This window comes from Lissotriton vulgaris, chromosome 9, assembly GCF_964263255.1.
Source record: "Lissotriton vulgaris chromosome 9, aLisVul1.2, whole genome shotgun sequence".
Classification (NCBI taxonomy): Eukaryota; Metazoa; Chordata; class Amphibia; order Caudata; family Salamandridae; genus Lissotriton; species Lissotriton vulgaris.
In genome coordinates this window covers 72,004,063-72,020,273 of record NC_141697.1, presented here as the reverse complement: position 1 = coordinate 72,020,273, position 16,211 = coordinate 72,004,063, and the positions used below count along the sequence as shown (strand labels likewise).

The window sequence follows — 16,211 nt, the reverse complement described above, 5'->3', positions numbered from 1 at the left end:
CCTGCTACCGCCTGGTCCTGAAACAGCCAGTGTTTATCCGACTCCCACCGGCTCCACTCCACCAAGTAGCGCAATTGGGCGGCCTGAAAATACTTCTGCAGGTCTGGTATCCCAAGTCCACCAGACTCCAGCGCCAGCGTAGCTATGGTCCGTTTAATCCTAGGCCTACGGCCCTGCCACACAAAACGTGCGATGGCCGATTGAGTCTCCGCGAGCCATCCTTTGGGAGGCTGTAGCGGGAGCGCCCTAAACAGGTACAGGACCTGTGGTAGAAGGGTCATCTTCACTGCGGCCACCCTGCCCAGCAGCGACAACGTGCCCTTATCCCAACGGGCCAATTCCTCCTTGATCTTTGCACTCAAAGCTGTGTAATTGGCCGTGACCATTGCGGGGAGTGAGGGTGCCAAAAGGATCCCCAGATACGGAATCTGGTCCCCAGACCAGCTCAAGGGGAAAAGCCTCTGCAGGTCAGCTCTGGTGGCGCTAGTCAGCGAGATATCGAGGGCCGCAGACTTCCCGAGGTTCACCTTGAAGCCCGCCACCGTGGCAAAGAGGTCCAGTTCCGCGATACATGCAGGCAGGGACCTCCGCGGGTCGTCGAGTGTCAATATGACATCATCCACGAAGAGGCTGAGAGCATGGTGGAACTCTCCCATCCGGACCCCTATGATGTCGGGGTTCTGGCGGACCCTTTGAGCGAACGGCTCCATATAAAGAGCGAAGAGCAGATGGGACAGTGGGCACCCCTGTCTCGTACCACGCTCTATTGGAAAGTGCCGAGAGCTGCCCCCGTTCACCCGGACCACCGCGGATGGAAAACGGTAGCAGTTGAAAATCAGATGCCGGAACTTCTCGCCGACCCCAAACTTGCCCAGGACCTTCTCCAGATAAGGCCAGTGCACCCTGTCAAACGCCTTTTCCGCGTCAATGGAGAGGAGCATGCGTTCCCCGGGAATCCTCGAGGCCTTCTCAAGGATATGAGTCACCCTCTTCGTGTTGTCCAAAGTCTGCCTGCCTGGTACGAAGCCGGCCTGATCCGAGTCGACCATGCCCGGGAGATGAAGCGCCAGACGTGCCGCCAGAATGCTAGTGAAAACCTTCAGGTCTGTGTTCAATAGCGAGATGGGGCGGTAGGACCCGCAAGCAGTCCGATCCTTGCCCGGTTTCGGGATCACAGAGACCGTCGCCTGAAGAAATTCAGGGGGAATGGCACCCGGCTCCGAAAATGTGTAGAAAAGACGCGTCAACAGAGGCGCGAGCTCCTGACAGAAGGTCTTATAGAAAAGAGGGATGAAGCCATCAGGTCCCGGGGCCTTACCAGTCTTGAGCCGGGAGATTGCCGTAACCACCTCCTGGATCCGGATCTCCCGCTCCAGATATTGGGCCTGATCCGGCGTCAACGACGGAAGCGACACCGAATCTAGATAGTCCGCTTCCGCCCGTGCGGAGGGGGCCTCGCCAGCGTAGAGGTCAGCGTAGAAGTTGCGGAAAACTTCCGCGATCTGCCCGTCCTCCGTGGCCGACCCTCCAGTAGGGGTAACTAACTCCTTCACCCGGTGCTGTTGGTGTTGCATCCTGAGCTTGTGCGCCAGGAGCCGGCAGCACCTGTCCCCACCGGTGTAATACTTGTGCTTCAGGCGAAGTACCGCATACTCCGCTCGGTCTGTGTCAAGAGCGGACAGGAGTTTCCTGGCGGCCTTCAATTGCCTCCAGACTCGAGGGGCGCCCGTTCTGTGATGTACCTGTTCCAGCTCCCGCACCTGTCGAGTAAGCTCGTCCCTTTTGAGCTGGCGATCCTTGTTCTCCGCCGAGGAGATAGCGATAAATTCGCCACGGAGCACAGCCTTCAGGGCAGCCCATTGCGTCGCGCGGGTGGTGTCGCCGTTGTCGTTTACACGATGGAAGTCCGCTATGGCCGCGCGAATCTGTTGCACCGTCGATCGCCTGTGCAGCAACGTGTCCCGAAGACGCCAGACCCCCCTCGGGCGAGCCACTGGAGGTAGGCGGAAGGTGCCCTCCACCGGCGCATGGTCGGAGAGAGAGAGGACTCCCATGTCGGCATTCGAGGCCAGTTCGAACATCGGGCCCGTCACTAGAAGATGATCCAGCCGCTCGTAGGACTTGTGGGCATGGGAGAAATAGGAATATGCGCGGGTAGCGGGGTGGAGGCGGCGCCACATGTCGTGCATGTCAAGCTCCTCCAGTCGGGTACGAACCGAGCCCGAAAGCCCTGCCAACTGGTGGCGCGGTTGCACAGACCTGTCCAGAGTCGCATCAAAGACCACATTCAAGTCCCCCCCTAGTACAATGTGCCTGTCAGGAGTGGATGCCACGTCTTCCAGCGCCCTGTGCAGAAATTGGTCCTGATGGTCATTGGGGCCGTATATGGAGCCCACAGTAAACACCAAGCCCCCCACCTTGATCCTATATGCCAGAAGTCTCCCCTTCTGCTCCGCTACCTTCTGCAAAACCTCTTCTCTGAACCCTCTGGAGAACAAAAGCGCCACACCTGCCGTTTTAGAAGCACTGGAAGAAAAGAGTTGCCTAGGGAACTTAGGGGTGCGTATTCTGGAACAATCCTTGGCCAGCAGGTGGGTCTCCTGCAGTAGGCAGATGTCGACCTGGGAGTTCTCTAACAGGGACAGGACAGCCCGCCATTTAACCGGGTTATTCAGCCCCTTCACATTCAGAGTAACAACTTTAAGGGCCATCATGGAGGGGAACACCAGAAACGCACATGAAGGCGGGCAAGGCCCACCGGGCAAAACTCAGAGGCCACAGCAAGAAACATCTCACAGCGAAAGCAAACTTCCCAACGGCACAGTACAGTCCCCGAACCCCAAAACACCCCAACTATGTGGAACCCCCCCTCCCCCCAGAACCCCGCACACCCAGTCCCACACTCCCCCAACCCCCTTCCCCCCAACTTGAAACTTTCCCCAGCAACTCCCCTTCCTCCCCCCCGCTCCCCAAGCCATTCAAAAAAGTCATTGTCCCAGTCCGGTCCTTATCAGACAAGGCCGTGGAAAGTCGATCGAGTGGACGTCCAGCCACCACCACCAGCACCCCCGCCCCCCCCCCTACCCCTAGAACCCCCGCACCTGCAATGATGAAAAGCTAATGTAGACTCCCCCCGGAGTAAGTTCAGGCCGTCAAGGCCACATCGCCGTTCGTTGCCGCTCTGGAGGCCTCCTGGATAGCGCTCGACATGTCCGCACGAATCGTGGGCGAGTCAGGCCTCACAGGCGGCGGGGATCGCCTCTCTCCGATCTGCTGCCAGCCGTCTCGAGTGCTTCGCCTCCGGCGCGGCGCCGGGGTGTCCGTGTCCGAAGCCGGGATCCCCAACACTCCGCAGACATCCTGGAGGGACCGACGCTGATGCAATGTTCCATTCCACCGGAAAATCAATCGGAAGGGGTGCCCCCACGAATACTGCGTTTCATGCTCCCGTAGGAAGTCCGTGTCAATTTTAAATGTTTTCCTCTTCTGCAGCGTGATCGTGGATAAGTCTTGATATAGAGCCACCGGGTGATCTCTGAAGCGGAAAGGCTGCTGCCGCCGCGCCTCGCGGAGTATCCGCTCCTTCAAGGGGAAGTCCGGCAGAAAGGCCAAAATGTCCGGGGGGGGCGCCGAGGCCCTGCGAGGACGGCCAACCCTGTGCGCCCTGTCGATACGTATTTGGAAGTCCTCAGACTCCCCCAAGATTTTGCGGAATAGGGCTCCCAGGTAGGCGGCCACGTCCTCACCCTCTTCGTTGGACGGAACACTCCGGACCCTGATGTTGTTCCGCCTGGACCGGTTTTCAAGGTCCTCGGCGTGGGCCTGTAACTCAATCTGTTGTTCCCGCAGCCGTAGGACCTCCTGCTGCAAGTGGGTGATCTCCTCGTCTCTAGAATGACCAGCCGCCTCCACAGTGTTAACTCGCTCCCCCAGGGAGTCCACTTCTCTCCGGACTTCCCGGACCTCCCCGGCCACCTCCTGCTTCAAAGTCTGAAAATCCTCCCTCAAGGAGCTAAACAGCGACTCCAGGAACGACCGGGTCACTGGGGGCTCTCCGCCGTCAGCGTCGCTGGAGTGGGCCGGGGGGCTCGAGGCAGGCTCCCCCCCCCCCGCTGCGCAGGGCTCCGCGCCCCAACATGTCCGGTAAAGTCCGATCGCCTCTCCTCTGCCCCCTGGCATTCGACATCTTGGAGAGGTGGGAATCACCGACGTCCACAGCTCGGCGAGTAGGCGCAACAGGTCGGGGCAGCCGAGCAGCAGAAGCTGGCCGGTCCCTCAATCGTTGGTTAGGGGGCACTGCAGTTCAGAGGCCCCGGTCGAGGCCGGGCGGCTGCTCAAAGTTCTTCAAAATGGCCGCCCGTTACAGTCAATGGGGCCAACGCCCAGGGAACGAGGCCGGACCCCGTCACGGGACCACATGCAGGGCATACAGTCAAAGGGCAGGCTCGCAGGGCGCGGGGCAACCAGGGCCGGCTCGCCGGGATGTGCAAACACGCTGGAAGCGCGACCTCACTCCATTGCGGCCAGGGGGGGACCGGAGCAGCCACGTGGGGTAGGCCTTCCCGAGCCCCGGTCTTGCGTAGTTGCCGTAGGCCGGCTACGCCTCCGCAGCCACCATCTGCTCGGCTCCGCTCCGCCGATGAAGGCCGCCTCGGCACTCACCCAGGCGCCGCGGTACGGGTACGCCGGCAGGCCACTCGCAGTCGCTAGGCCACCTCTCCGGAACACCAAGCCTGAAGGTCTCGCGGCTCTCGGGCCTCCCGTAGATCTCTCAGCGGGTACCGCCTCAGTCGGTACCCGAGCGGAACCACCGCCGCGGCGGGACAACTGGGGCTCACCGACTGCTCTGCACCACCACGGGGATCACCAGGTGCGGTAGCCGCTCGATCTGGGGGAGATCAGCGGTTGTGAGCGGTGCAGGGTTTCCAGGGGCTCGGGAGCTCTCGGCAAGTGCGTCCTCTCAGCCCGCCATCTTGGCCACGCCCCCTGAAGTGATTATTTAAAGGGAAAAAAAGCATATTTCACTGATGAAGTGGAGCTAGATTTGTAAGACAGACAGGGATTTCATGAGTAACCCCGTTTGAAAACCCACCCCAGGGAATTTATACTCTTCGTTGGGTATAGGATCCGTACCATATTCCAGACAGGTCCTCCTCAGGCTCCCAGAATGCAAATTCACCATAATGCGGAATCAGGAGCTTTAATGTATGTCCCTTCGCAACTAAGCACTGGCCTAGTTTGGTTTTATTGTGCTACACACCTACAGCACCCAAAATGGCTTGTACCGAGGGGCACACTACTACAAAGTACTGTGCCATCTCTAACCACACTACATATTTTTAACACTGTGGCGCAGTATTATTTTTGCTATTTAAAGATGCATCATAAAGTGTTTAATTGGTGCCGTTGTTAAATCCACGAAACACCTCTGAGGTATAGGGAGCCACTGATCCTGCAGGGCGGCTGCGACAATGCAGGCCAGAGCAGCCCGTCGTTAAAAACAGAATAAAAAACACAGAAGCCCAGTTTCTGCGATAAAGAAGGCATTTTAATTCCGCAGTAACTTCAAGCAGCTTGCAGTCTATATGCTTTCCTCCATCTTGAAGCTTTTCTGCTCATTTGAGCCTTGGTCACAATTGAGTCAGTCATCGCCATACGGTTATCGTGCTTTAATAGCACCAGTGTGTCACATGTCTAAGTGATTGAAGAAGCCTCCATTTCCCACAATGCACTCGAAAAGTAGGGTTAATCGCCAAACCGCCGTGAAGATATGAATAACGCTTAATAGCATCCCACATGCTGCAGTTCAGAATCTAGTTGTGCTATTGTGCATGATGGCTTTAATTTAAAGACTGTCTGGTTCAAAGTCCATCAGAGTCTGATCACGCATGTGATTATGCAAAGGCACAGCGCTTTGACTTGAAACGGTTCTAAGGAAAGGCAAGGATCAGAAACAGTCAAGAGAAGTTGCGTAAACCCTCCCTTGTTCCCTTTCTTACCTTACACAAAGTCATCTTTGGTCAACGCTTTACTTGGATTATAGTGTGTCAATTAAATAGACAAAACACCTTTCAGGTGAAGGGAGCCACCTACCCTGCAGGGTGGCTACAGCAATCCAGGCACAGAGCAGCCCGTCGTTAAACACACAGAAGAAAAAGCGCAAAAGCCCACTTTCTGTGATACACAAGGCGTTTTAATTCCACAATAAATTCAAGCAGCTTGCCATCTGTCTGCTTTTCTCTTTATCCTGATGAGTTTCAGCTCCATTGAGCCTTGGTCACAAGTGAGTTAACTACCGACACATTTTGCTTTCATAGCAAAAGTCTGTCACATGTCTTAGTGATTGAAGAAGCCTCTGTTTCCCACAATGCACTGGAAACGTGATGTTGATCGCCGAACCGCAGTAAAAATGTAAACAACACTTATTGGAATCCCACATACTGCAGTTCATAAACCAGTGGTCCTTTTGAGCAATTGTGCACAATGGCATTAATTGAAAGGCAATCTGGTTCTTAGTCCATCATAGTCTGATCACACATGTGATTATGCAAAGGCACAGTGCTTTCAGTTTTGGTTGTGCTTAACCTTGGTCAGGTTGTCCTGTTCTTCATGTTCTAGAAGCAGCATTAGTGTTTCCCTGTCTCCAAGGACAACATTTCTGAAGAAGTTGTCGCGCACGAGTATCGAGCGCTGCCGAGGGTGGTAATATATTGATATTGATACTCATTGATTTTATGTTCGATGGGATTTGACCAATTAGCGCTTTGCTTGAATTCCCGAAAATCAGGTGAATGGAAATGGTGCTGCGGTGTAAAATCTTTACAGGGGATAACAAAACAAGACGCGAGCGGTTCTTTCATTTAGTTGCTTCCCTGTGAAATGGATTTAAAAAAAGAACAAACCCGCAATTGGTGTGCGGGCGCGCACGTGCACCACAGCGAAACATGTGGTTTCAATTATCGCGCCAGTGTCTGGGCACAATAATTGAAACCACATGGCAGCGGTGCGCGTATTAGACACCAATTGGCCGTGGTCGGAGCAATGCGCCAGCCTTTGGCCAATTGCATGCTGTCTTTCATAAAAAGAAGCACACAAAGGCCAATCGCTTGGGCCAAAAGGAAAAGCGCACGCACAAGGATCGGCCTTGCCCATCTCTGAGTTGAAAACCGCCCGAGGTAGGACTGAATCTGCAAAGGTTGGAAGTGGGAATTGGTGACGTTGATAGTAACCCCAGGGCATATATAAGGTTTATCTTGGCCCAAGTGTGTGCACAACACTGTTGTTGAGTTGAGCTCTTTTTCAGACAATCGTCCAGGTAAGGGAATACATAAATGCCCTGCTGCCGCAGGTGCACGGCCACTACTGCTATACATATCAAACACTCAAGAGTGTGGTAAAGACACCAGACAGCAGCACCTTGAACTGATAGTGTTTGCCACTTACCACAAACCGGAAGTAGCGACAGTGCGCTGGATGCATAGGGATGTGGAAGTAGGTGTCTTTGAGGTGTAGTTCAGTGTTGAAGTTGTCTTGCTGTAGCAGTGGAATGACATCCAGAAGTGTGACCTTGTGGAAATGTTCCCACTGGATGCATTTGTTAAGGGCCCGAGGTCCAGGATAGGCATAAGGGAGCCATCCTTATTGGTAATGAGGAAGTAAAGGGAATAGACCCCTTTGGTTTTCAGATGTTGTGGCACTGGCTATATGAAACTCTTGAGAAGGAGAGTGATGACCTCCCAAAGCAGGTGTTGGTGATGTGTGTCTGCGAGGTGGCATGTTGGGAGGCGTGGAAATGAGCGCCAAACAGTAACCGTATTGGATGCTGTCTAATACCCACTGGTATGAGGTGTCGGGCTGCCAGGTGGGGAACCCAGTCAGGTGCTGTGTGATCGGGGGGAAGGAGGAGCTTGGTCAGGGAAGTTCCTTTGGGGGAACAGCGTTTGCCTCTACCCTTGGAGCTGTTACCCCGGTATGTGTCATGGAAGTAGCTCCTTGCGGAGGGTTGCTGAGTCTGTTGACGCCGAAAGAAGTGGAGGTGTCTGGTGAGTTGCTTTGGAGACACCTCAGTAGGCTGACCTGCGAAAGGATCCAAGAGGGAAAGGACACTCACAGCTTTCACGGTCTCCGTGCTCTTTTTCTTTATCTTCTCTGGCATCCCATCAACCTGGGGCCCGAAGAGGTGTTCCCCATCAAAGGGCAAGTTGAGGAGTTGCTGCTCAACATCTGGCTCAAAGCCAAACACACAGAGCCAAACATGTCTGTGGATGAGCATGCTGGAATTCATGCCCTTAGGGGTTGTTGGTGCCAAAAAGATCTAGGATGTCAGCTTTGCTTCTGTGCAACATAGTGAGATGACAAGCCAAGAGGTCTCAAAGAGTATTTTCCACACAGGAGTGGCAGGCATTGTAGGAGGTCTTGTTGTGGTCTGGCGAGAGGCAGAGGTTGCAGACCTAATGGAGATCAGCCCAGGGTAACTGACGAGACACCGAGGACAATAGTGAAATGTCATCTGTTCAATCACCTGTAAGGCATGGTGATCACAGGGAAAACAGGAGGGGGAGGCCTCGAAGGGTGAGACCCCTCCGGGGACCTGGGTGGGTCGAATGAAACCTCATCCCGACCTGAACGAAGCAACATGCGTCCAGTCGATGCGAGAAAAAGGACCGCAATAGCAGACAATACTGACGGAAAGGAGAGGAACCTCGAAGGGAACACTGCAATGGTGTCAATCCAGAGCTCAGTAACAATTCCTAACACAATGGCGGAAAGAAAACAGCCTAACAATGAAGCCGATGCCCATGTGCATTACTAGCAAGAGGTGAAGTCACACTACCTCGTGACTCGAGAAGACTTTTCTGAAGAAAAACAAATTGCACACAACCAGGCTCAAAACTTTATGGCAGGAGTATGCACAGCATGTGTATCTACAGCCAGACATGCCTTTAACACATCACTCTTCTTCCTCTTTTGGATAAATAGCTGAAAGATAATCAAATTAAGAGCGGCACAACAATGTCACAAAGGAAAATGTTACTTACCTATAAATCCCTCTGTGCCATGCCTACAAACCACTGCTCTGGCATAGGTAAGCCAGCCCTCTAGCTGGATGCACTATACCAGTAGTGAGGGTACAGTTGCATAAGAACTGTGCCCTTACAGTGTTTAAACCAATTCTTAGACACTAAGTGCAGTAATGCCATTAAGAGTATATGGTACTGGGAGTTTGTCATTACGAACTCCACAGCACCATAATGTTTTTTTCCTGAAAACTGAGAAGTTTGGTATCAAACTTCTCAGCACATTAAACCCACACTGATGCCAGGGTGAGAGTTAATGAAAAATGCACTTAGAGGGCATCTTAAAGATGACCCCTGAAAAACAAGCTAACTCTAGTGTCCTGGCAAAATGGCTGTTCGCCAGCTGCCACCACCAAACATGTTTCTCAACACCTGGGCCGAGAGCCTGCTGCTATCAGGGGTCTGAAACAATGCAAAGTGCCAAGCATCCTCCCCCAGGATGGGCAGGGTCCACGAAGGGTAAGCTTCAAAGGCTTGCCGCCTTTGTGAGCTACCCCAGCCATTTGCTGCTTCCAGCAACTGGCCCCACCGGTTCTGACCCCCACTTTGGTCAGGAGAATCAGCAGGAAATCCAAGTGAGGAATGGAGGTGTGCCCACCTTTTCCAATCTCACCCCTCAGGAGAGGGAGGCGTAGTGAAGCACAACTCTCAGTCCCAGCCATCTTGCAGATGGGGGGACCCAGCTAACCAGAGAGAGGCATATGCCCCCCTCCCACTGGAGCGAGGCATAATAGCGGTGTACCCACCCTAAGGAAGGGACCCATTGGTCCCGACCTGTACCTACCTGAAACACCCCTAAATTTAGTACTTAGGAGCAACCCAGAACTTTGCCTCCGGAGACAAGAACCGAGCAGAAGAAGGAGGACCGAAGAAGCTCTGCTGAACTTAGAAGAGGAGGACTAACTTGGCCCGAACCCTACTGGCCTGCCGGCACCTCAAACCAGCTTCAGCGAAATCCTGGTGTGTCCTGCAGCCAGCAAGAACCTGAAGGACCTGCCCTGCCTTCCAAAACCAAGACTATGTCTCCTGTGAGCACCAAATTTGCTCACCCACAGACTGTGGCTCTGGCCAGATCCGAGAGTCTGCATCACTTTGCATCAGACACCCACGGCCAGAGTTCGAGTGGCCCAACACCACGAGGAGCTCTCCCCGTTGATCCTGACCTGAGATCTGGTGATGTAATTTTGTTTATAACAACAAAGAGTGTCCAGGAGTCGCCGCTCAATGTTTATACTCTAGACCCCTCAACCAGTGACTATATGAAGTAGACTGTGTGTACTCAGATGTGAAAAACATTTAACTACTCATATATACGGCATGCAACATGGGTCGCTTGGAGACACCGACGGAGAGGTAAGAGTGTGGTTACGTAATCCGGTTAGACAACCCTGTTCGCTACGAGCACCTAGCTTAACAGTGGGAGAAGTCTATACTTATATAACTACTCCGGTACGATACCGATGACATTTTGAAAACTCACAAGCTGTCTCTCATGTTATCGGAGACACGTATGATAGTTCTTTTGCCTTGTTTTTAACGGAATTGGTTGAGTGTCCCTGTGATTATGTTTTGCTAAACAGAGCGGTGCTCCTATTCTACCTGAGCTGCTGCCAGGTGAGGTGAGGCGCCATCCCCACAAGTTTTGGGTGAGTGTTATCACGTCTGTCCAAATGTTAATACGTGACCACTAGAATAGCACGATGTATTTAGTGCATTCTCTAATACCTGTAATGTTTTTCTCTTTTCTTTGTCTCCTATGTGACTTTTGTAGACTGTGGTGGAGATTCTACACCTGCTTTTCAGGTGAAATTTTTCCCTTTTAAACTTCACTTATTAATTTGTAAGCAGTAGCACCATCTAGGTCCTGACGAATGCATAAGGAAAATCTTCCGTTGGTATGCAGAAACATGTTGACCTCCTGCTGGTAGATATTCTGTCAAATCTACCTTTCACTTGTTTTTAATCTTGGGGTCTGAGAGATACTAATAAATCACTTTTCTACTCAGTTTCACCCAATTTTATTCACTCATCACCACACACTCACTGCACTGCTTTCCCTCAGATGTATAACCTTTTACTTAAAAAAAACACCATATTTTGATACCATCACACAAACATTTTACATCGGTCTCCCCACTCTTCACACCTGTTAAAGTGTGATTGATCTTGTATACTAACTCCTGGGTAAGGAGAACCCACATGATGTAATAATGGTGGTACAGATCGGCAACTGATGGGAAAAATTCCTACCCATGTTGCATGCCGTATATATGAGTAGTTAAATGTTTTTCACATCTGAGTACACACGGTCTACTTCATATAGTCACTGGTTGAGGGGTCTAGAGTATAAACATTGAGCGGCGACTCCTGGACACTCTTTGTTGTTATAAGTTGTATAGGGGCATGTGTCCAGTCTCGAGTCGTTAAACCTGCCCTTAGACCCTCCATTAGATAGTGTGTTTTGTGATGTAATTTTGTTGTCTTTAGAATAGTAATATTTAAAAACTTTTGATTATGTTTTGAACAAAAATAATTCTGATGAGCTCTATAAAAGTTGAAGAAAATAAATTGAAAATATATTTTTCTAAGATATTGTTGTTTTCTATATCTTTATGAACATTACAAATTGTGGTTACTGCTTTGTTGCACCCTGATTATGCTTGATTAAAATAGAAGCTTGCAATTGGTTTCTTTACATAAAGTCAGAGTGATATCTAGGCATATCACACTGATTAGCAAAGGTAACTTAAAAGGTAATCTAATAAGTAACGTGTACTGTAAACTACAAAGTAACTAAAACGTAATTTCGAACTGCTGACTTACCTGTAACTCAATCAACTGGATTTGAACCTGCATTGAACTATAAATCACTGCATAACATTTAGCAAAGTATTATTTTACCTTCTGCACCAGGCTTGGCTTGGTTCTAGAAATAAAATAACTCAATAATATTTGTAGAGTTTAGTCTGAGTGTGTGACATAATTTCCTGCCTGAGTTTGTACAACAAATGCTTAACCCTGCCCTCTGATGAAGCCTTACTGCTCGACCACACTACCACAAATCGAGAGACAAATAGAGAGTAAGGTGCTATCTACTTTTACCTCTGCCTACCTTTGGGGTTCCACTGGGCTCTGTGCACACTATACCTCCTTTTGTTATAGTATATTCAGAGCCGCCTGCTACATTCCTCATATAACCCCTACGCAAATGGTTGGGATTCAGTGCATCATTCAATTTCACTATTTTTAAGGCTGTTTCTTATCTCCTAGAAGAGCCACATCTTTTCCACTGACTAAATCTGACATCTCTGGTTCGCTTTTCAGGTGCGCTCTATTATTTTGTCCTTGTTGCTGTTTCTGTATCTACCTCAATATCACTGTGATCAATAATATCTGACGGTGCGATGCATAATATTACCACTATTTTTGGACAAATTATAACCCATGACATGCATTAATACTCTTTCAATTTTAAAATTATTGGGAGCACTGATTTCAAAACCTATGGATCTTCCTACTATTAGGTACACAGGTGTATTTTCTGTTTGTAATAAATGTGCATTCATTTTTCTCTGCTCATCTGTTTGCTGCACATTGAGTATGTGTGCACACCCAGTGTGTTTCAATTATGTTCATTAGTAAAGTATGCCCAATTTGCATATGTTTAATATTTTTCTTTTATATTCTTTATCATTTCAGCCTTGACAAAGCTCCCTTTGCCCGTGAAAAGTGCTGGCTCTGTGTTTTCTGTTCTCATTCGTACAGTTGTAGTGATATATAGTCAAAAGAAATTTTCACATTCAGCTTAGCCTTGTTTTTCTAAACAATCTAAGCAAAAATTTGTTTTTAGAATTTAACAGCCAATACTAAATATTTATTAAACATTTATGAATGTATGTAAAAATCTGCAGTACATTGCATTTACTAGAATATAATGGTGCACCTTTACTTTTTTTTTATTATTACAAGAATCTTCTTATAGTTTGCTTCAGATATCAACAAACATTTTGTTATATCCCTTACTCAGGGAATCGTTTTAGAACCCATGAAAAAAGCAAGAAACACCCTCCATTAGAAACCAATGGCACATCTGTGATGTCAGCCCTCTACCATCTAAATGCAAACCTACAGTATGTAACAGGACAACCATATGAGGATGTGAAACACCGTAACATTTTCCGTGACTGCCAACCAGGACTCAGGCCCACAAGAGGACCAGAGACTGCACTGGCTCGCAACAGATGAGACCACGAGGCTGCGAAGGACTAGATTTGTTGAACTGTGGCTGGTCAGCAGACTAATTTACATTGTAATAAGATGCAGTGAATATTGGACTATGATGTCCACTTTTGGGCCAATAATGAGGATCTAATTTCTGTCACACTTCTATTCAGCAATATTGCTTTTAGAAAACTCTTGCTTGAAGCCCAGAAAAGAAGTGCTTGCATACCTTTACATAGTACGTTGTGAGTATTTTCCGCAGGTCGAAAACTTGAAGCATTGAGGCTGCACTGTTGTCAGTAATACTGTAGCCCTCCAAGACATACTTTGTGACCAAGACCTCCCATGCCAACCAACGCTGGCCGAAGGCTGCGTTAAAAGACAGTACATGAGGCATGTGACCAGGTTCACAGCAGCAAAATCCTTCATCTTCTTCCACTCCTTCAGTTATGGCTTCAACCTCCCGCTGCTGACAGTACGTGCCTGGAGAAAAGAATATGTAAGGGATGATAGAGAATAAATACTAAAAGATGAAAAATTAGATAAATGTCACTTACCCTTTATGCTTCTGTTTGTGGCGCACAGTGCTGTAGATTCACATGCTTTGCATACTCCTGCCAACTACCGCTGAGGTTGGCCATTATAAGTTTTTCCTTGAAGAAGCTTTAAATCTCGAGATATTGTGGAATTCCTCTCTTAGTGTTACAATATGCATAAGCACCTACTCTACCCTCAGACAGTTTTCTGCTCAGTGGGTAAAAGTGGAGTGTATAGAGTAGTAGGTACATTCTCCGTATGATTTTATGTGGTGTGTACAGAGTAGTAGGTAGGTGCCCTAGGATTCAAGTAAATTACTATTTACTGAAAGAAATAAGTACAATCACTGCCCAAGTCTAGGGAGCAGGGTGGTTGCATGTGAATCTACAGCACTACATGCTTCAAACAGGTGCATTCAGGGTAACTTTTTCCATGTGGCTGTGGATACACATACTTTCCATTGCCTGTAAAAGAGTTTCCTAACTGTGCTGCCTAATGGGCAGATCATGCAAATGTCTGTACCAATCTTCTTAGAACAGCATGGCCAACCAGACGTTGTTAACAAGCAAATATGTTCACACAATAATTCTTTGTGAAAGTGTGACACATTGATTAAGTTGAAACTTTGCAGATATCAGCTAATGGAATGGTACCTACGAAAGCCTTAGTGGCTCCCTTTTTGCGTGCAGACTGAGCCCTTGGTTTTACAGGGAGTACAGGTTCACCTTTGTATAAGCAGTCTGAATGCATTTATCAATCCACCTTGCAATGCTTGCCTTTGAGAGAGGTGTGCCTTTATAAGGTTTTTCAGAGGCTAAAAATCGCAGCTTGGTCCTTCGTAAGGGTTTTGTCCTATCAATAATGCAAGAGTGCTCACTTTCCAGCTAGGGTGGGTAACGCTCTTTTCTCTACTGTATCTGAAAATAATCCAAAAGGCTCAATTGTCTAATAGCCATGAAAAGGTGATACCACCTTAGGGAAGAACCTGGTGTTTGTCTTAAGGACCACTCTATCCCTGCGAGTCTCAATAAATGTCTTGGCAATAGTAATAGCCTGAAGTTCACTGATTTGCCTCATTGAAGTTAAGCTACAAGGAAAGTGACTTTCCATGAATGGAAAAGTGAAGTGGTTTCAAAGGGGGTTCCATGAGCCATGTCATACATGCAGGTGGTGGTCTGGGGGGGGGGGGCTGGAATACCCCTCAAGTCCTTCCATTAAAGCTTTAAACAAATACAAAACAGAGAAGCACATTCCATTTTTTGCATGTACGCAGCTCTAGCTGCTATGTGAAGGTGTATAGCAGTATCTATTAGAAATTCCTTGGGAAGATGGAAATAGTCTGGAAATAGGGTGAACAGAAACTTAAGATGGGTCAAGTTATTTAGAAATGCAGCACTGGATGAACAACTTCCATTTGGCTGTGTAAAAGGCCCTAGTAGTGAACTTCTCACACGATGGCCACACACTCATCTGGGAGGTGTAAATCCAAACTCTAAAACCTCAGGTGCCATATGGCAATGTTGAGCTCCCTGGGGTCCAGGTATCTAATCTGACCCTGTTGCTGAGTGAGAAGGTCCTGTGTGGCTGGGAGTTTCTCGTGTTGATCCAACAGACATCATTAGAAGTATAGAATACCAGGGTTGTTATCGTCTGGCCCCAGTCAGATCTACAAGAATGAGGGTGGCTGATACATGACTGATCTTCCGGACAACATATGGAATGAGTGAAAGAGGTGGAAAAGCATATGGAAATATCCCTAACAAATGTATCCAGAGTCTCACCCATAGATTGTGCTTGTGGGGACTTAGAGGCAAAATAATGGCATTTTGTATTTTCTAGGTGTGGTGAATAGGTCGATGAGTATCCATGGAGGGTTTACGGTTGGGGTTCTCAGTTGTGGACTTGCTGGGGTGCCCTACTTAGGAAGTCCGCAAAATGGTTGTCCATCCCATGGAGGTACTTGTGAAGTTACTCAATATCAAATCAGTTGCGTTATTGCTGAAAAGAGGGGAGTGTGTGTTCCCAACTACTTCTGAATGTACATGGTTGTCAACAAGTCTGTGCGCAAAAGCACAAACTTGAATTGTATCACAGAGTAGAATGTGTTGAGGGCCAGGAAAATGTCCATGAGTTCTAGGTAATGGATATGCCCTCCTCTCGTGAAGGGGGGTTCAAATACCCCAGAGCCTTGGACGGTCCCACATTTTAGATGTACACCCCACCCTGTAAGTGATTCTTCTGTAGTAGTGGTGGTCACCTTTTGAAGAAGTTCAACAAAAGGCCTGCCCATCAACAGGTTATTCCTGTTCCACCACTGCAGTGGAGTGCTGTCCTTTATCAAAACTAGATGAGAGCATGAGCAGGCTCGTATGAGGA

The 16,211-nt window shown here is 49.0% G+C and overlaps 1 protein-coding gene across 3 annotated transcripts in view; it reads right to left on the bottom strand.

Moving 5' to 3' along the window:
- Nucleotides 1-16,211, bottom strand: part of PCNX1 (pecanex 1) — a 580,339-nt gene that overhangs the window by 151,652 nt on the left and 412,476 nt on the right. For all 3 annotated transcript variants that reach the window (XM_086937052.1, XM_086937051.1, XM_086937053.1), the window contains exon 27: nt 13,528-13,781. In XM_086937052.1, coding sequence (XP_086793178.1) covers nt 13,528-13,781 — 254 coding nt within the window. The remainder of the gene's footprint in view (nt 1-13,527; nt 13,782-16,211) is intronic.